Source organism: Notolepis coatsorum (assembly GCF_963971535.1).
Source record: "Notolepis coatsorum genome assembly, chromosome: 17".
NCBI classification, from domain to species: Eukaryota; Metazoa; Chordata; class Actinopteri; order Aulopiformes; family Paralepididae; genus Notolepis; species Notolepis coatsorum.
In genome coordinates, this window is record NC_140181.1 from 22,155,480 (window position 1) to 22,178,083 (window position 22,604).

At 40.6% G+C, this 22,604-nt stretch overlaps 1 protein-coding gene across 1 annotated transcript in view; it reads right to left on the reverse strand.

The window, feature by feature from the left end:
* Window positions 1-22,604, reverse strand: part of ctnnbl1 (catenin, beta like 1) — a 134,825-nt gene that overhangs the window by 92,342 nt on the left and 19,879 nt on the right. The window contains exons 9-10 of the mRNA XM_084333639.1: window positions 20,732-20,790; window positions 9,977-10,125 (exon numbers count right to left, since the gene is read on the reverse strand). Coding sequence (XP_084189765.1) covers window positions 9,977-10,125; window positions 20,732-20,790 — 208 coding nt within the window. The remainder of the gene's footprint in view (window positions 1-9,976; window positions 10,126-20,731; window positions 20,791-22,604) is intronic.

A 22,604-nucleotide genomic window follows, 5' to 3' on the forward strand; every position in this document is an offset into this window, starting at 1 on the left:
AATTTTTTTGGATACAATTTTATTTATTACCTTTTTTCAACTGCAAAGTAAAACTTTGTCAACATGTTTTATCCAATAAAAATAAAGTTCAGTCTGTTCATCTCACTTCAATAAATGTTTATTGCAGAACATGGTATTTTCTCAAGCAGACCGATGTAAACACTGTAAACTGTTTGTATTACAGTCATATTCCAACTTAACTGAATGCATATGTGTGTGTGTGGACTACTGTACTATTACAGGTATTGAAATAAACAATGCAACTTCCTTATACAAAAAAATAAAACATATTTTTTTATGAATAATTAAATATCGATACTTGGCATCCCTGTATCGATACGGTATCGCCACGCAAAGTATCGCGATACTACTACGTATCGATTTCCCCCCCACCCCTAGTAGACACCGCCATTCCTCCCAGGTGTCAGGCTCCTCATTCACTTCCATAAATTGTTGGGGACCTAGTCTAAACAAACTACTGAATGCAGATTTCAATAAAACAGACAATACTGAGTCAAGGTACATATTATATTACACGGAATGCTATATAGTTTTTTTTTATACTTCAGAAGTATGATATTCAGACTGTCCTCAAAATGAATGGAAGTGAATGAGGAATGGTAGTGTCACTATCTTACTTGTAGATTACTTTAGATAGGGTTAAGAGTGACTGCCGATGAAATATCCCTTTAACACTTTGGATGCCCAACCCGAGTTTTCTCGGGTTTACCCCCCGCAAGAATATTATTTTTTTCTCGTTTTTTTTTCTTAGCAATCGGAATTCATATTTCATCAACCGAGTCTACCGTTGGAAAATCAGCCACCCCAGGCGCTCAGATGTGAAAAAAGCGCCCCCTATCGTCTCCCAGATGGAAATTCACCCTTTTGGATTGGACTCAGTGAAAATGAATGAGAAAAAAAGACCCGGACTCCACATTTTACTTCTCACTCATGTAACCGGGGTCGATCAGCTTCATGCTGGACCCTCAGAGCAACGGGGATTATGCGTTTTACTGTATACGCGGTGGATCAATAAAAGGATTGATTTTTTCGAATGGCGATCAGGAATTGGAATAATCCACTTGGATACCATCTGATCTCAGGTAAGGAATCTATGTTACCAGTCTTAGGATAATCAGACCCGTTTTCACAAAGATATAAGCTTTTTCTTTTTTTTGTGATACGGCTGTTTGACTCTAAGAGCGATCAGGAACTGAGAGAATAAATTTTCAGCACGCGGCACTAGCGTGCACACGTACACATATACTATCGATAATCTAGCGTTTATTTGAAAACGATTCATAAATAGGCCGACAAATGACAACGTTCTAGAATATTACAGTACATCAGCGATTATCATGGAATCCTCTTTTTTTCCCCGTAAAAACGGGGCGTTTTCTAAATGCTATGAAACGGAAATGAACCGATAAAAAAACAATCTGCTTCGACAATGTTGACTGGAAATAGGTCATTGATAATGCGACGGGCGTCGGGCAGATTAGACACATAGCCATAATTTAAAACAAATTAGGCGATATTAATGCTAACATTGAAGTGGATGTGGGCATTCAAGCACTAAATGTGCGCCCCCTGCTGGGCATTCAAAGTGTTAAGGAGCCGCATGATGCAAGTGGTAGATTTGTAATTATTATTTTGACCCCACCGTAGCTGCTTGTCACACAGGGGGAAAAAAACATTGTTTGACTGAATTATAATTGTTTTAACGTTGTGTTTGGTGTGGTGGGTGACGACGGCCACAGTAGAATACATATAGTTAAACACTGGTATCCACATCACATGAGTACAAATTATGTTTAGATGATCCTGGTTTCTAGGGGCAAGACATCACAGCTTAGCTAGAACCTCTCCATAGACAGGTTAAATCACAGCTTAGCTAGAACCTCTCCATATAGACTCCATATACCACCATCATCAGACCAGAGCTGTTGATATGATTAAGATTCTGTTGAGATATGAAAGCAACCTTTCCGATTGTCCTTCCCCCTCTCTTTCTCGGTCAATATATCTTCTCTATCCCACTTTTTTCCCCTCTACCCCTCCCTCCCTCCCTCCCTCTCTCTCTCTCTCCTCTCTTCTCTCTCCCACTCTTTCCCTCCATCTCTCTATCTAATCTTTCTGTGTGTCTTTCTGTGTGTGTGGGTGTGTGTGTGTGTCTCTCTCACCCCTCCGCCCCCCATTATTCTCTCTCTTCCTCCCCTCGATGATTTGAAAGAAAAGGGTTTTGCATCACAATAATGAGATATCGACCTGGGCATGATTATGTGAGCTGTGGTAGAGGTTTCATAAGTGTGTGTAATGTCTTGTTATGCCCCGGTGAGGTCAGGTCTCTGGCTCAGACTGATTAGTGCTGGCAGGTCTGGCTCTCCGTCTCTCGCTCCAACTGATTGGTGCTGGCAGGTCTGGATCTCTGTCTCTCACAGTCACAGGCCATACACCATTCTGTCAACGATGCTAAAATGTATATAAATATAGAGCGATTTTTTTATATATATATATATATATATATAAAACTATAGCTTCACTAAGTGCTAGATTTCTGGCTTTCTAAACTTGTATTGCGGATCATAATATATACTATATATATACAGATGGAGCACACAGATCTGTCAACCATTCTACCATTGGCAATAGGTGGCGCTCACGTGGTTGATTTTATTGTAATTTCTCGATCAAGTGCTGTTCTGTTATCTGCCACCAGGAGGCGCAAAGCCTGACAGAATGCTGCGATGTTGTGGCCACGAATTGCAGCGTTGATAGGATAGCCACAGCACGTTCAGAAATAGGTCTCAAAAGCCATAGCACACAATGACAAATATTTACCGGTATATCAATTTGATATTCATAACTTATGATGATGAAGTTAAGACAAGCTTTCTCTAGGCTTTTGAACATGTAGGGGAGCGGCAGAGATAAATCGCTGATCGATTCAAGATTTAAAACATTTCCAAAGATTATACTAGTATTTTCCAAACGAAGATACAATATCATCATTAAATATTTCACAAACCTTACATTTCCGTGTCACAAAATGTTATTTATCCCTAGTCTCCCAATTATTTTTCACATGGATTGTGGGCCAACGTCAACTGGTGCAAAAGTATTCGCTGATCAGTCGAATCTATTGCTCATAATGCGTCAACAGTCGGTTGAAGTTGGTGTGTTTCCCAACGTTAACATTATTGGGCGAACAAGAAAAAGATGATAATTATTTTAATTAGACATAAAACATGTATATGATGATAACATAATAATTATGATAATATAATAATTGCTTAGAACAGTGGTTCACAACCTTTTTTGGGGCAGTGCCTTCCATCATTTAAAATATAGGCCAAGTGTCTTCCCTGAATATTAGGCCTAATGTTGATTATTATTCCGTGATATATTCATTAAAAAAAGTGCTCAAATAGTGACCGTGAAGTGACCGTGGCTTCAGCTGCCTTTAGTGAGAAACACAGCCTAGGCCAGCTAGACGTCTCTAGCGACAAAAAATACCTGCACAAATCGTATTGGTTAAAGAAAGTGACAATCAACACAATCTCCCAATTTTGTCAAATGAAAATATAGGCTATATAAAAATATAAAAAATATAATTTTCTGACTGACAATTTATGTTAGCAGAGAAGGCTTTGCTGGCCCCGACAGCCCACCTCTGCTAATATGCGTAATATCACATTTTAAGCATGACTTCATTGAAATGCGGGCCATTTTTCTTCTGTTGCAGGACAGAGGATAAATGATCATTATCATCTCTGGTGCTTGAAAAGGCGTGATGACAAGCGGAGCAACTTAACCGCAGCGCCTCCCCCCCCCCCCCCCCCCGCGCCTCTGGACTGCAGTTTTGAATTTAAATGAGGACTAGTTTCAATTCAATTGCAAACGTCCATGATGGTCCAGCGGAAGAATGCAGAGAAGCAGTCGAGGAAAGGCCATGTATTTTAGTCACATTGACCGGAAACATATTTTGAGTTTCATACACTGTTGGAAAGAGGATACCCTTAGCTTTCTAATGATATCAATATTGTCTTTCCACAAATATTAAGCAAGATACTCATTATATAATGACTGTCACAAAACCATGATTTTGAGAAAAAGGCCTCAGATTTTTGCAGTACATTGTGAGGCATTTATTCCAAATGAATAAGAACCATAAAACAAATGAATCTAGATATGTTTGACAAACACACTATACTGTGCACGCATCACACCACCAGCTCATCGTGGATTGTGGGCCAACGTCAACTGATGCCGTCAAAAAGTATTCGCTGATCGAATTCATTGCTCATCAGGGCTGCCCCTCTCATAATGTGTTCAACAGTCTTACTATTTATTGTTCATGTGAATCTATTGATCGTATTGATTAGGCTAACTAAAGTAGAGGACGAGGATTGTATTTTTTAGTAATGTAATTATAGCTGTAATGATTTGTGCAGAAGAAAGTTGGTGTGTGTTTCCCGACGTTAACATCATTATTCTCCACTTGTAATCATGCCTTTCTTTGCAAGCATCTGAATTTGATGATAAAATCAAAATATTCTGAAAGCCAAGACTTTGTTTGCAACTTGCGAAGCATTAGTGAACGGATAGTGGATATGACAAAAAAAGAATTAGAATTAATATATTTAACATTTTAAGCATTTAACACTTTGATTGCCATGGGTTAAATTCATGATATACCATAGATTGCCAGTTCTATTTGTCTATGGAGAAGTACCCCTTCTTTGCATGGCTATAACTTTTTAAATTCTATTGCTACATTGCCATTATTAGGGCCCATTCAAAGTCCTATATGTATTGTGCATTGTGTAGCAACGTTAAACTTTTTCATTCACATATTCATAGTAAAGTATGGTCTAATGTATAAGTATGTTTTCATCTCTTTCTGCAGCTTTCTCCAGAACGTGATCTATAGCCCCAAATGCATTATATTGATGATGAAATACAGTTTGATGGCAATCGGGGCGATATAAAAAATTTCAATTGGACGTACTTCTAGAATGATCTACGTATGATCTGATGATGACCGGATGGGCGGGGGATCGTTTATAATTCCGTGGGCAGCGTTATATCATTCATCTAGTGTGGGTCATATGTTCATCATAACAGTTTATATGGAACACGTTAAAAAATAACGCTGAATCTTACCGGATCTTCCTCGCGCCGTTGGACGATCAGCGTGGTGTAGACCGTTTTCGATTATGGGATGTTTATCCTGATGAACCATTTCCAGCTTGTATAATACTATATACGTCCAAATAACGTTGTTTATTGAGTTAGGGCGAGCAATTGATCATCCAGTGTGTTGAGATGGAGTCCGGCTACCGGACGCGAGTGCCCGGAGCTCATATGGATGAGCACTTCCTGTTTGGGGCGCCCCTCCCTCTTGGCCGATCTGCCGATCGGCCACCAGATGGCGCTCTCGAACCGTTAGACAGTTGGTGGGAGCCCACCAGCACATCTCAGGGCTCCGGAAAGAAAATATGATTTCGATCACAGATTTTTGAAATATTGATATCAAAGACGAGTTACGGCGTCCTCTGCACCTTTAGCATGGCTCTGAATGACGTGAAAAAAGCGTTTTCCGGCAATCAAAGTGTTAAGCATATGAGCAAAAAAAGTTTTTAATTCACTTCTTTTTTCAATATTTATAAATAATATACCTTCTGTTTGTTCTGATTGCAGCGTTCATCTTTATGCAGACGATACAGTGTTGTATACATCCAAAAATAATGTAGCACAGATTCAATCAGCCTTACAATCTGACTTTAAGACACTACAGAAATGGCTTGCTGAAAATAAACTAATATTAAACAAAACCAAATCGCACTTTATGATTTTTGGTACTCGGAAAAAACTGAAGGCAACCGAATCTAAGGCATGCGTTATTTTATGTGCCGATAATACACCTCTGCAAAAAGCTGAACGCATCAAGTATTTGTGAGTATGGCTTGACCCCGAACTCTCATTCAATTTCCATATTACCTCTACTGTTATTAAAATGAATCGCAGCATTGGAGTCCTTTATAGAGCTAGACATTGTTTTTCCTTCACTGTTAGAAAGAAACTTGCACAACAACTTATTTTGCCATTAATTGACTATGCTGATGTTGTCTATCAAGCTGCCTCCAAAACCCACTTATCACCTCTAAATGTGGCTTACAATAGACTATGCAGATTTGTTCTTGACTGTCCATTCAAAACACACCATTGTACTATGTATCAAACCTTAGACTGGCCTTCTCCTACTTTAAGAAGACAGAGACATTGGCTGCAATTGATTTTCAAATGTATCCATTCTGACTATCCTGCTTATCTGAAACAGTTGATGGTCCATTTTTCTTGCACTTATCGAAGACACTCTGTACAGTATTTTTTCACAGTTTCTCCATTTTCAAAAGCAATGGCCAAGAAATCTTTCATGTTCAAAGCCCCTTCGGACTGGAACAACCTTCCGGTGACCATTCGATCCATATCTTCATTTTACCTCTTTAAAAATGCTCTTTGTTCTAATTTTATGGTCAATTGTACATGCTTCCTTGGTGGGGCTCCTGCGCTGGTGAGGGGACGTGGGGCATAGCCGTCCTTTATGCGGGTGTTACGGGTTAGCTAGTTGGCTCTACTCCTATTTTTAGGCAGGGGGGGGGGGGCGATTGGTTGATTTGGGGGCGCTCGTTGGGCAGGTTGATTGCTCCTCTTCTCCTGCCAGTCCTGGAGCTCAATATCTATTACATCCTGTATTCTACTAACCCTTTGAATGTTTTGTTGGGCCTTTCTCGCGGCGGCTGCCTGGCGGTGTCATCGGGGGGTAAGCATTATTTGTTTGCCCTGTGGTGGCACCGTCATGTGACTGCCGTGGAGTGGGCCTATCATGATGGAGATTGAGACATATCCTCTTATAATGTGTACTTGTTCTGTTGTGTTTTTGTATGTGTCCTTTATTTTATTTTTTTGTTGTGCGTTATGTGTTCCGATTCTGAATTACATTGCACAAAATGTGGGACCCTCTCGAAAACGAGATACTGTATCTCAATGTGGTTTTCCCAATAAAGAATTTCAATATATAATTATATCAAGCGGAGAATGGCACAATTTAACTGGGCTGTTTCTCCCCTCCTCCGCTCTCCTTTACTACAAAACCACGGATGCATGACAACTTAATTGGCGCTGCCTATTCTATCCACGCTGCATTTCCATCTATCCGACTCAGGAGCGCAGCATCACAGCATTCTGTCTGAAAGCACACACTTATACCGTCTTGCTAAGTACAGTGTGGACAACCCAAAGCAGGCAGATTGGGGGGAAAAAGACAATCCATATCGTGGTATAATGCCACGAAGTCTGTGGGAAAAGGGCTTGTGATTATAAATGGTAAATGGCTGCTTTTTTATATAGCGCTTTTATCCAAAGCGCTTTACAATTTGTTACATATTACCCATTCACACACCGACGGCGGAGGCAACCATGCAAGGTGCCAACCTGCTCATCGGGAGCAATTAGGGGTTAAGTGTCTTGCTCAAGGACACATCGACACGCTGCCCAGGAGGAGCGGGAATCGAACCGGGAACCTCCGGATTGCCAGACGACTGCTCTACCTCCTGAGCCACTGTCGCAGTGTCGCAGTGGAGTAGACTGGTGCAGAGAATTGCTGCTCATTTATAATCACAGGTAGAACTGATGCATGTATGATATGTACAGATAAATTACACAAATAATATTGTATACAACAGTCTATTTATTGTTCACGTGAATCCATTGATCGTATTGATTAGATTAGCGGATATGATTAGAATACCCGGCAACTACCTGGCTACCGTGTTGCCGACGGCAGCAAGGGCGGCGCTCTACTGTGCTCCATCTGTAGAGGTATATACAGTATATATATATATATATATATATATATATATATATATATATATATATATATATATATATATATATATATAACTAAGGCTGTCAAAGTTAACGCGGTATTAACGCACAATTCTATTAAACCCCTCTGCAGCTCTGTCATGCCTCACCACCTGTCTTGGGGAGATAAGGCATGGATGAACAGCAACTTCCTCCAACTAAACAGCAAAAAAACCGAGGCACTCCTAATTGGCACCCCTCACCAGGTTCAGTCTTCATCCATATCACATCTCACCTTTGACGGCCAGGTAATCCCCCTCTCCCCCTCAGTCACAAATCTGGGGGTTCGATTTGACCCCCACCTGACCTTCAACACCCACATAAAACACCTCTGCAAGACCTCATTCTATCACCTAAAAAACATATCAAAACTCCGTCCCATTCTAACCCTGTCAGATGCAGAAAAGCTTGTCCATGCCTTTATCTCCTCAAGACTGGACTACTGTAACGGACTCTTCATCGGGATTCCTGGCAAGAGCATCCAAAAGCTGCAATACATCCAGAACAGCGCTGCCAGGATCCTGATGAGAGTCCGTAAACACGATCACATAACCCCCATCCTCCACTCACTACACTGGCTCCCCGTCTCATCCCGGATCAACTACAAAATCCTGACGATCACCCATAACTGCATAAACGGACACGCACCCCTCTACCTTCAGGAACTCATCACTCCACAATCCTTCACCCGCACCCTCAGATCCGCAGGTAGCCTGCTCCTTCAGATCCCCAATACCCGGCTCTGCACCATGGGTGACCGAGCCTTCTGCACGGCTGCACCACGCCTGTGGAACAGCCTCCCCATCCAGCTGAGGGCACCACAGAGCCTGGACTCTTTTAAAGCAGGCCTGAAAACCTATCTGTTCAAAAAGGCCTTTGACTGTTAGCTTTTTATTTTAATTTTATTGCGCTTTTGTTTTTAAATTGCCTGTGTATACTATGTTTTTAATTAACTATGTTCTATTTTTATCTTATTTTTATTCTGTATTTTATTTTATTTGTTTTACTAATAACTATTTTATTTCAATTTTTTAACTGTTTTAACCATGTAGTGTAGCACTTTGGGATCCCAGCGAACAAAAAGTGCATTACAAATCCAATCTATTATTATTATTATTATTATTATTATTAACGCCACTATTCTTTTTAACTCACGATTAACTTTTTAGAAGATTTATTTTTATTTTACTAGACTTCACTCAGGTGTATTATTGATACTCTCATTGATACTATGTTTGTTTCTGACTCAAAGTGTGTGTGTGTGTGTGTGTGTGTGTGTGTGTGTGTGTGTGTGTGTGTGTGTGTGTGTGTGTGTGTGTGTGTGTGTGTGTGTGTGTGTGTGTGTGTGAAAGATGTGTGTGAAAGATAGAGAGAGAGGGGGGTGAGAGAGATGAGGAAGGGGCAAGAGAGAAAGAGATCTGGGAGAGTGTGTGTGTGTGTGTGTGTGTGTGTGTGTGTGTGTGTGTGTGTGTGTGTGTGTGTGTGTGTGTGTGTGTGTGTGTGTGTGTGAGAGAGAGAGAGGGGGGGGTGATTATTCAGCCCTTGTGTGGGTGAATGTAACAAGTTCCTAATGTTTTCTTCCCCCTATTATTTCATGCACACTTTATTCATTGTTTTAAATTATTATTTTCTTTTAAGTTATTTTGTGCATCACTCTGTTTTGAATTTGATGCAAATTTGCAATGCATGAGGGTCATCCTTTTGTGTTAAATGGCTGCATAACGCAAGCATTTGTTGACTCATGAGTATTAAAACTTGGAACTTTGAAAAATATCAGTTTTTTTATGAGATTAATTTGCGAATAATCGCGAGTTAACTATGGACATTCATGCAATTAATCAGATTAAATATTTTAATTGATTGAAAGCACTAATATAAACAAATTTTCTCCCCTGAATGTTCGCATTTTGTTTCAAAAATTATATATATCCACACTAGCTAGCATCTTTGCCAAAGTTCAGAAACTGCACATAGAACTACAACAACGGAAGTGGGAGACTACATAAGGATGGATGAAGTGATGAAGATGAGGTGCAAGTCCAGTCACCTTAGCATGAGGTTCATGAGCTGAAGCCCCTCCCCCCTGAGGAAGCGGTCCCGATTGGCTGCCAGCATGAGGCAGGAACACAGAGAATCAAACAGGTTCTCCATCATCTCCTGCTCCTCGGCTGTGGCGGGGTTGTGACGTTTAAACACCTGAGGAGGAGAGGAGGAGAGGCGGGGAGAGGAGGGGAGGGGAGAAGAGAGGGGAGAGGAGGAGAGGAGATGGGGAAAGGAGATGGGGAGAGGAGAAGAAATTAAAAGGAGGAAGGAAGAGAAGAGAAGATTTTATTCTGGCCTACAGGACTATGGCAGTGATTGTAGTCTATTGGGGTTGTTTGATGCCTCAGTTAATTCCCCTACGGGTCCTTGTGTTTTATCTCATGGTGTTTTTATGTGTTGGATCTCACTCGTCCGTTTTATGCTTTGTCCAAAGTATTATGTGCTTTATGAGTGAGTGTTTTTTTTATTTATGTTTGTCCCTTTCAGTTTTGAGTTCACCAAGACACAATCAATCACGTTGATAGGGCAATAAAGTATAGATTTTAAACCCTTGAGAGGGAGGATAGGATTTCCGTTCGCCTCTTCCACCTGCCCACCATATTAAAAGCAGTGTACCAGTGTTTTTGAGATGTGGGCTCCAAGTCATTCAAGCTGCCCTTCTTTCTCCAAAATCGGTTACCGTTCCTGAAAAATTTTGGCCTTATTTCCTGCCCATTCACCACTGCCATGGGCTTCCATTGTATCTGAAATGTGTCTTAAACACCAGATGAACACAAGAAAGTCACCACATCCGATTAAAATGTCATGCTAACATGTATGGTGCATTTATTTCTCCTGAAAAGTTGCTCCAATTTGCCCCGTGTCTAAACAAGGAAGAGGAGGAATTCTTCCCCAGACTGTATTACATCACAATGGCAAAACCTTTCAGAAAACAAGTGACACATAAGATCTTGGCATGGCATTTAGTCAAATGTGGTGACTTCCATGGGGTGATGTGGTCTTTAAGACACATGTTATGATACACTGGAAGAAGCCAATAGCAGTGGTGGTGAATCAGCAGAACATAACTACCACTACCAGGTTTTTTCAGTTCATGGAAAAAGATTATGGGTACTTTGGTTTTTGTAGCAAGACAAGAATGACTTGGAACCCACATGTCAAAAGACTGGAATGGTCACTTAAAAGAGTAAGGGTGATTTTGGACCCCTAGCCCTATTTCCTACTTTATCAATGATGGATAGAGTCCTTTCTCAGCACAATCTGAGAGGCGTTCTGCACACCGAACACTCACAGCTGTGGTTAGTTTGCCACAAAACGAATGAAAAGTAATGGGACCAGGCTTCAGCCTGTACACAAACCCAGAGATAAAACGCTGAAAACTGCAACCCAAGTAAAGGCATTCGAGGAAGTGCTTTTTACAGTGGGGCCCATTAACTTTACTTTAGTGTTGTAACCAACTTAAGGAGGAGCTGGGCAAGGAAGGTAAGGAAGTCTAGTAAGGAAGTACAGCATGGATTGTGGAAACAGGGCTAAGGGTCCATCAGAGATTGAAAACGAGGCAGAGGTGATAAAAGCAGTGATTGGAGAACTGCATTCACTCCCATGTTATGACTGTTGAGAATTTCATTCAACATAACAAATTGAGTATCTGAACTGTAATGACATTGTGAATATATTCTAGCTGCAAAAGAAAAAAGGTTGTGTGTATTACAAGATCCTGTAATAAAACCTTACATTTATGTTGATATATTTCTCATATAAATATATACAGTATGTGTTTGTGTGTGTTGATGCCAATTGGATAAAAGGTGAGCACGGCAATGGGAGTGGCCTATCGCAAAAAGGCACATAACATCAAAATGGATTCACAGACTTGCACAATATTTTGTGGAAAGGTTGGTCATGAGCCAAGGGATAACCGATAACTGTTCATGCCAATTGGCAAAAAATGGGAGTGGCTCATAACTTCTAAACGGATTCAGGTAGCCAGCCAAACATTGTGGAAAGCTTGATCATGGGGCATGGACACACACAAACACACACACACACATAGCCATGCTCCCTTGTGCGTGTGTGTGTATAAATGCACGCACACATAGATGCATGCATGTACGTGGTTGCAGCTACTGCAAATTCACACTTGTTTAATTTTTGTAAATATAACTACATGACTCAAGTAGAGACACACCAATACCATTGTTTATCTGCCAAAACCAACCCTGAGTCCTAAACTTCCAGTATCAGTCGACACACCGAGCACCAGGCTTGCCACGGTAGTTGGTGTTACTCCCACCGGTGTATCCTTTTTTACATACATTTTTTAGAAATAAAGCCTGTTTAGTTCATTTTCGAATATCAGTGCCCACATTCAAATAAACTAATTTCTCAAATATATATATATATAATATGTGTGTGTGTGTTGGAAGGTGGGGGACGGGGGTAGAGATATTTCCTTAAGTTAATCTGTTTTATGTTATTTAGCTTTTAGTTTTGTTGTTTTTATTATGTGTGAACTGATATAGTCTATATATATATATGAGTTTCCGGTTTAGCGTTAGAATGGAGTAAGTCGCATGTGACACAGCTGCTCACCCGTTATTTTTTTTTTCGTTTTAAAAACATATTTATAAACGATTAATGCGTTTAAAACTTGACGCATATATCAACTGAGATTATTAACTAACTATATTGACCAAAAGAATCGAGATGCCAAACACAAGGAAAGACACAACGAGACCAAAACCAGTCGCAGAGGTCCCGCCTAAGGAAGCAGGATTCGTGCGGCATACAGCAGAAAATATAGACTTGACAGTGGCCGCTTCAAGTTCAACCCCTTCAAATACCTCCGCGGACACCGAATATATCATCCGGAGAATGGAGGAAATGGAGAAGACAATAACCCAAAAAGTAGATGCTATTAAAGAATCTATTGAAGGCAAAATAGAAGCGCTGAGAGTGGACGCCGACGCACATATTAAACGCACCGAGGCTCTGGAAGCAGGTATGGAAGTCCACCAAAAAAAATTTGTTCTAATCTACAAAGAAGTAGATGATATCAACGTTAACCTAACTGCTGAGATGAAGGGAAACTACAAAGAACTCAATACGGAGCTCAGCGATATAACGATGGAGCTTAAGCGAATCAATGAAGAACAGAAAGCCAAAATATTCGAGATGGAATATCAAAAACGCAAGCTGAATATTCGTATAGTCGGTCTGGACGAGTCAGTGAGATGTGCACACCCTGAAGAGTTTGCCACAGAATTACAGAAAATCTTGGGAACAGAGATCCTTCCTAAAGTACCAGAGGTGGAACAGTGCTACAGATTGGGGACCCGATCCAGTGACAATAACGCTAAGCCCAGAGTGATATTGGTTATCCTGCGCCAAGTTAGAATAAAATAAATGATTATTCGTGAAACTCGCAGGATGAAAGACAATCTGAAATACCGGTACAAGGATATACCAATACACTGCTTTGAAGATTATTGTCGTGAGGTAGTGGACCTGCGTGCCAAGTTCAAGACGGTGATGTCTCAACTCTATCTGGAGAAATACAGACCCCTATTAACATACCCTGCAATACTTCGCATTGTCGATAAAAAAGGAGCAAGGGTTTTCCTCAACTCGCCTGAAGATGCAGCCAAATACATGTCTGCACAACACGCAGGATAGTGTATAAATGGCCTTTTAATCTCTGTTATGCATGGACACCATATAGTATAATCTTTAATGAACCGAGGATTTGGGACAGAGAGACCTACGAGCTCAGAGTTATTGAATGCTTTCCCCGTCGGGATTCTATTATTGCGGACATATTGGATTCAAAATTGGAACACTCCAGAACATACTGGAACATTCGATCACTGTAAAAACGACATATTGAATAATCTAGAACATCTAAAGCATTCTTTGATATAGGGAACATTCTGGAATAACAGCAATACGTGGCCGACATTCTACCAGAAGCCCTTCGGGGGAATAATCAACAGCATCTAGCTGCAGAACCACAGAACCATCATAGCAGCGGCCGGCTGGAATAACATTCTACACAACGGATCATCGCCCACCCCTGGTCAGGGGAAATGCTGCATATACGTATTTAAAAACTGCTTTTTAAGTTAATGTTCTCTTCCTTTTACTTGTTTTTTTTTCATCCGTTTTCTCTGATTTATTGAGGCTCTCTCTTCAGTTCAATACCTCCATATTATTCATGGGTTACTATAAATTACACAAGTTCATATAAAATGTAAGTGATTAGGGCATGATAATTGAAGCTTATTTTTGGTCTTTATTTTTAGTTTTATCTTATTTAAATTTTTATTTAACACTTTGGCTGCCATGGGTTAAATTCATGATATACCATAGATTGCCAGCTCTATTTGTCTATGGAGAAAGTCCCCTTCTTTGCAGGGCTATAACTTTTTAAATTCTATTGCTACATTGCCATTATTAGGGCCCATTCAAAGTCCTATATGTATTGTTCATTGTGTAGCAACGTTAAACTTTTTCATTCACATATTCATAGTAAAGTATGGTCTAATGTATAAGTATGTTTTCATCTCTTTCTGCAGCTTTCTCCAGAACGTGATATATAGCCCCAAATGCATTATATTGATGATGAAATACAGTTTGATGGCAATCAGCGCGATATAAAAAATTCCAACTAGACGTACTTCTAGAAGTTACTACACGTCATCTGATGTTGACCGGATGGACGAGGGGGCGTTTATAATTCCGTGGGCAGCGTTATACCAATCATCTAATGTGGGTCAAATGTTGATAATAGCAGCTAGTATCGAAGACGGTAACTTTACACGCTAAAACTCACCCCAGTCTCCGCGCGCCGTTGGGCGATCATCGTAGAGTAGAAATTTTATCATTATGGGATGGCGATTTACCCGGTCCATCTCCAGCTTGTATAATGGTATATACGTCCAAATCATGTTGTTTATCGAGTTATTGGCAATCGATCGCTATGTAGTGTGACGAGCTAGAGTGCCGGAACCTATACCGAGTGCCCGGAAGTAATACGGCCGACCAGCAAAACCTCTACTGCGCTTCCTGTTAAGCGATTGCGCCGATCGGCCACCAGATGGCGCTCCTGAACCGCCAGAGAGCTCAGTGGGTCCTCCTGGTGGATCTCAGGCCAGCGGAGAGGAAATATGAATCCGATTCCAGATTTTTGAAATATTGATATTAAAGACGCTGGAAAGCGTCCTCGGCAACTTGAGCATGGCCGGGAATGACGCTTTAACACGGCTCCTGGCAGCCAAAGTGTTAACGGGAAAGTGGCCAAGCCACAGTCGACATTCTACTTATGGTAGAATTTAGAGTGTTAGATCCTATGGTATACATATGAATGTTAAGGATAATTGGATCATTCTGGGATATCCGGTGGTGCAAGGGAGGGAGTCATACGCAAAGGTTGTGTTCATGGAACACAATCCTGTACGACTCTCGGTGGGAGGGAAGGGAAGGGGATTTTTATTTGTATATATGTATGTTTTTAAGCTCGGCTCTCAACGGGACCTCACTAGTGGGATGTATATCTATTATTGCCTCGCACTCCAGAAGCATTACCAAAAATTATTATAGATAATATGTATGTATAGATTATGGCTAGTTTGAATATAATGATATGGAACACCGGGGGAATAAATAACCAACTCAAACGCAAAAGCGTGCTCACACTGATGAAAAAAGAACATGTGGACATTGCTCTGCTAAGCGAAACGCACATTCTAGAGAAAGACATAGATAAATTAGCGGACAACACATATCATAATATTAGTCACTCTTCTATTGGTACGAGAACTCGGGGTGTAGCCATAGTCGTTAAACGTAAGTTGAATATTGTACTAAAGGGAGTATGGTCTGATGTAGAAGGTCGGATAACTATAGCTAAGATTGTACATAAGAACAGGAAAATAGCGTTGGTAGCGGTATACGCCCCAAATTTGTACGAAGAGGATTTCTTCACTACACTAACCAATGCAATGTTAGACATTCCCGATTACTCATTTATAATAGGTGCGGATTTTAATGCCATCTGGAACCCAAGGATGGACAAATCTTACCTCGCCTTTTCCAGCGAACAAAATAATTCATCTAAGGCATTAAAGTATTGGTCGAAGATTACAGGTGTAAATGACTTATGGCGATTACTTAATCCCACGACCCGAAAGTACTCTTGTCGATCTGCGAGACATAATACATTATCCAGAATAGATTATGTCTTTGCATCACAGAGACTATTTGATAATTATGAAGTGGAAATGATACCCAACGCATCAGATCACTGTTATTTACTCCTTAAAGGTACATTTGGTATACTATCCTCCCGAGCCCCAAGATGGCGATTTAACTCGATGCTGCTTAATAACAAGGAATTCATTACACAACTCAAAGAAGCTCTTATAGTATTCCAACGGGAGAATGCAAACTCGGTGCAAGACCCCAGAATATTATGGATGTCGGTAAAGGGAATGATCAAAGATTTCACGGATAGCTTTTCCTCCAAAATGCGCAAGAATCAAGGCACAAAACTGGCTGAGCTGGAAACGCTTTACTCAACGTTATTTAATTCTCTAAAATACAACAACTCAACTCGACTAGAGAATCAAGTTAACGTACTAAAAATAGAGATCAATGCCATATACAGACAACAATCGGAAATACAAATACGCAGCACAAGACAACAGCAGTACTCCCATGGTTCCAAACCTAGTCACCTATTAGCCATGCGATTAAGAATTAATGCAAAATTTGCAGATATAACTACCATTAGAGCACAACAAGTACTTGAAACAGACCCTGTAAAAATAAACGATACATTCAAAGAATTCTACTCCGACTTATATAAATCAGAAACGACCTTCGATCAAAACAAAATGGACACATATCTTAATCAAATTATTCTCCCTAAACTTTCAGAGGATGACGCTAAACAGTTAGAAACACCGATCACACTAGAGGAACTCAAGAAGGCCATAACCGCAATGCAAAGTGGTAAGGCTCCTGGAAGAGACGGTATCCCATCAGAAATGTACCTTTCTTGTTGGGACATAATTGGACCCTTATTACTAAATATGATCTTATACTCAGTCAAGGAGGGGAACTTCCATAAGAATGACAATATTGCACTCATAACAGTCCTCCTTAAAAAAGACAAAGACCCCAACGAGTGCGGTAGTTATAGACCTTTAAGCCTCCTCGGAACCGATATCAAACTGTACTCTAAGGTATTAGCCATCAGATTACAAAAGCATATGACGTCTTTAGTTCACCCGGACCAAACTGGCTTCATAAGAGGCCGCCTGATCACTGATAACATAAGACGAATACTGCACGTACTAGATGCCGACAAGGATGACACCATACCTAAGGCGATGCTGTCCCTGGATGCTATGAAAGCCTTTGACAGGCTGGAATGGTCGTATCTATGGGCAGTATTAGAAAGGATGGGGTTAGGAAAAGGATTCATTGATATGATTAAAGTATTATACAAAGACCCATCGGCCATGATTACAACAGGCACAATCATCTCCAAAATCTTTCCGGTATCACGCTCTGCCAGACAGGGTTGCCCTCTTAGTCCCGGACTATTCAATCTATCATTAGAGCCTTTAGCACAATATATAAGACAATCCCAATCCATAGAACCAATCGTAATCAAGGGCACACAACAAAAAATTAGTTTATATGCGGACAACGTAATATTGTTCATGCAAAACCCCAACACCACATTGCCTCATCTGCTCAAGTTGATTGAGAACTTTGGTGATTTATCGGGATTTAAGATAAATTGGCCGAAGTCGGCTTTCCTTCCACTTAACACCCCTGCAAAAAAAGATATAACCCTCCCAGGAGAGATACCGATGGTAAAACATTTTAGATGCTTGGGAGTGGAAATATTCCCCACCATAAGACAAACGGTGAAGCACAATTACACAAAAATTCAAAACAAAATCAAAGACGACCTTGATAGATGGGCAAAACTTAAAAACACAGTACAAGCACGGATATCAATAGTTAAGATGGATGTACTACCTAGAATCAACTTCTTCAGTTCAATGCTACCATTACCCCCTCCAGAGGGTTACTGGAAAAGATTACACTCCTCCACATACAAATTTATTTGGAATAACAAACCACCACGTATAAAAAGATCCACCGCACAGAGAAATAAAGCAGATGGTGGCATGGCATTTCCAGATTTTTTCCAATATTTTAAGGCGTACACATTAAGACCATTGACAACATGGTTTGACCCCCAAGCATTAGTATCCTGGAGAAAATTTGAAGAAAACATAGTAGCTCCACATAGACTGAAGGACATAGCATACACTAAACTACCAATCAAGCACTGTGAACGGAAATTTGGCCCCATAATTACTCATGCGATCCGGATATGGCGTGAATCACAGAAAAAAAATCCTAACCCACATAAATGGCACAATCATACTCCCTTATTCAATAACAATGCACTCTTAATTGAAAAACGACCTATAAGATTCCCTATATGGGAAGAACAAGGCATACACTCATTAGGGGATGTTTTTAACAAACAGGGTTTTTGTAGTGATAAAGAAATACGCAAAAAATTTAATCTCACCAAGTCCACATGGCTTTTTTACAAACAGTTACAGCTATGTTTGAAGTCTCACGGTGTTCCATTAGACATACCAATTGAACACCACAGATACCACAAATTCTTCTACGAAAGAGAGACATCGAGAGGTTTTGTTTCAGATTTTTATCATCAATTACTAACGTCCTCGTATGAAACCCTCCAACTAGACTCTGTCTGGAGGAGGGATATACCAGACCTGGAAAATGACTTTGATTGGCAAGGAGCCTGGGCAAATGTCCGACTTACATCAAGGAACCCGGATCATCAACAAATCAATCTTAACTATATTCACAGGACATACTTGACTCCTATAAGACTGTGCAGAATGGGGCTTAAACAAGACTCCAAATGCTCCCAATGTACAAATGGGGACGAAGGGACATTTATGCACATGTATTGGGATTGCCCACCAGTTAAGGCATTCTGGAAAGATGTGACCCAACAATTATCAAAACTCGTATCTTGGAATATACCTGTACACCCCGCGGTATTACTATTGAATGATGTTTTTGAGTTTGCAGTGAATCCACAGCTAAAGAGATTGGTTTTATCGGGTATCACAGTAGCTAAAAAGCTGATCGCATCACGCTGGTTTCAACCGGAAAAAATGTGCCGGAAAGTTTGGTTTCTTACATATCTCGATGTGATTTATCAAGAAATATCTACAGCAAGAATTCTGGGTCTCAATGAATCCAAAATGTCAATGTGGTTAGAAGTGGTGGAGAGAATAAAAGCTAGCTTATAATGGTAGTGTCTGGTTAGGTGCGAGGGATAGTGGAGGTACTTCCCAAGGTGGGGTCCGGGAGGGGGGGGTTCGAGCTGGAGCATATGTGTGTAGGTTTTTAGATAACAGGTATTAGGGGTATATCTTATATAAGACAATTAACTAAAATGTGATCTCATTGGATGTGCTCTGACAATTAATGCTTGTATATCTTATCGTGTGTTGTCATGTTTGTTTATGTGTTTGTTTAAAAAATAATACAAAAAAAAAATACAAAAATATATATATATATATATATATATATATATATATATATATATATGAATGAGTCTATATATCTTAACACAATCTGCGCCAAGAACGAGTTAACTCATTATTGCCCGCCATGCGTTCAGCGCCAACAACGAGTTAACTCGTTTTTGGGATCGTTATTTCGTTTATTCGCTATATCTATTCATAATTCATGGCTGCAGCCTCTGCAGACCCTTCAGACCCTGTCTGAGCTGGCAGACGGTCAACACCGCCCTCTACTGCCTTGCGGAGCTATTGCACTCCATTGTAAATGGTCTGGTGTGTTTTCAGAGCCGATCTGAGCCGTGGGGGCGGGGTTTAAATACTCAGGCGAGGCAGGCCTTTACAACGATGGCATGGAACACTAACCCCGCCCGCCCGTTCATGTGTAACGCTCGGTAATGTCGGGGACAGGATCGCTGTGGATAACTGGAATGGCGATCAGATAATTGGATTCTTTTTTTTGCATTACATCAGAGACAAGGTAAGAACACTATATATAAAATCTTGCGTTGATCTGATATTTCTTTCTCCCGCGATCAAAGCTATCTGTGTGGACCGTGTTGTGCTTTCTACCGTTAGCTGCGGGGGGGGGGGGGGAAGCCCCGCTACAAGGGCCATTTCATGTATGCACGAGGAGATATAATAATGATAATCTAGCGTTGATTTCAGGATGATTAGATAATCAGCCGAAAAATTACAACGTGATGACTGGATTACACTAAAATGCCTTTTTCTCGTCTTTTCCTGGAATTACTCAGAATCACCCAAACCATACTCATATTCAAAACGGTATAAAACGGAAATGTACGGATGAAAAAACAATCAGTTTTTTGCATGTTGACCAGAAGCAACTCACTGACATTCGACGGCGTTATTAGATCCATAGCTATAATATAAAATATAGTTTTAGGACTCGCAAGTCTGGCATTCTAAAACTATACCCATTGAATAAAGACCTGCCGCTGAAGGGGGATCAGCGCCCCCCCCTGCTGCTGGCGGTCAATGTGTTAAGGGGAATGACCCAAACGGACCCGGAGGTAAAGGACCAAGAGGAGAAGCACGCTGTAAAAATAAATCTATGGTACAATCATCACAGGGGAACTTACTGAGAGTTGCTGCAGTAAGACATCAATGCCATCCATCTCTCCTAAGAGCTCTCTGGTATCTAGGAGGGAGGGAGGGAGAGAGAGAGAGAGAAAAAGGTTTATTTATAACTCGTTTAGTCTGTATTTCCACCCGGGAGACAAAGACAACATGGTGTCCCATTCAACAGCATGCAGACAACTACGTCTTCTGAATATGAACGTGAAGAAGTGTGCGTGTTTTAAAAGCATACAAAAGTTATACATAAATCGCAAACCTAATATGAAAAAGCCTTCTCAAAAGATGTCAGCGGGTTGTTTACTTATTTAAATATAATAATGAAAAGGGACTATACACATTAATAAACATAGAATGTTCCAGATTTAGACATTAAGGCTCATTTTCATCTGTAGCCCCTGGAAGAACGATGGGCAACAAAAAGAGAGACGAAAAGGAAGAGAATAAAGAGAACACAAATTAAAAGAATGGAACAAGAAGAGAAGCCATATCCAGGACTGCGTACGGCTGCACACACAGGGGGGCAGTGGGTATCCCTTAATCATTGGTTTTCACGTCAAGGAACCCCCAAATTGCCATCCAATAGGTCAGTGACTTCCATCTCAGAAGATGTTTGTTGTTGTTATATGTGTGATTTAGTCCAGGATGATGGTGAGAGTGAAAGTTAAACCTACGATCACAATAGTCATTCTTACGGTGCATTTTCTCATTGTGCTGACAGACGTCTAGTGAATAAAATATCAGGGAAGTTAAACTATTCCTCATTTTGGGTGGGGACCCCCTTGATGCAACCTAAAGGACCCCGGACACCACTTGGCAGAACCATTGCCCTGGGTTGCAAAGCCTCTCTGCGTAGGCCATCTGCACCTCTCGAAATATTTCAACTGTGCCTCCTTATTTATACTCAATCCTTATTTATACTCATGAATACACTGAGTAATTAAACTCATTTACAGTGTCGTCGACTTGTTACATTCACAAATGTCATAGTGCGTTAACAAATACAGAAACATCAGACAATCAGAACAATTAAAAGCACATTTCAAAAACAAAAACAAAAACAGAGGTAACAATTTAAAAGCAACTACATATTGTGGTGACCTGAAGTTCTAAACCAGAAATTGTCAAAGAGCGGCCCACAGGAACGGAAACGTTGCTGGCGGACCGCGATGAGTTGTTAAAGGCATGTTAAATTTGGTCCGGTTCCAATACATTTTAAAACAAACCTACAACACCACACAGTACTTAGCTTTTAAGAAGGTAAAACTGCGCCCCCTGGGCTAAACTGTCATGACATAGGAATGACAGCTTGTTGAAAGCTTGCTAGACTACTGGTTGCATGTAAACTAGGCATCTGGCGAGTCGTGTAGGAGACACTAGAGTGTCTAGTTTTCAGAGTTTCCTGCAGGGTATTCCATGAGGTAGGGGCAGAGAAGCCAAAAGCAGATCTACCAAGTTCGGTACAAACTCTAGGCACTCTAAGTGTAAGACAATCACTGGATGGTGTACGACAGGGTCCAGTGGTCCATTCCAATAATGAAGTAATATAATTTGGACAGTCGGTCAGTACGGTAATTATGGCTTTATAAAGAAACAGATTCCATATTCTAGATAGTCAGTGGTCTTCTATGTCCTGATTCATTATTATTAAACAACTAACATTTCGACAAACACGTCTTCATCTGGTCAATGAAAGAAAGGACACTGACCCTGTTGAAGGTATGAAGGGGGGAGTTTCACATGCACCAACCAACACACATAAGGCATCTGTAGGCCCCCCCGCCGGTGCTCTCAGAATGGGCTTTAGTCTAGTTTTGCTAAAGACGCACCATGGAAACGTTAGTTTATGAAGTTTATACCATCCTATATTCGTGTGCT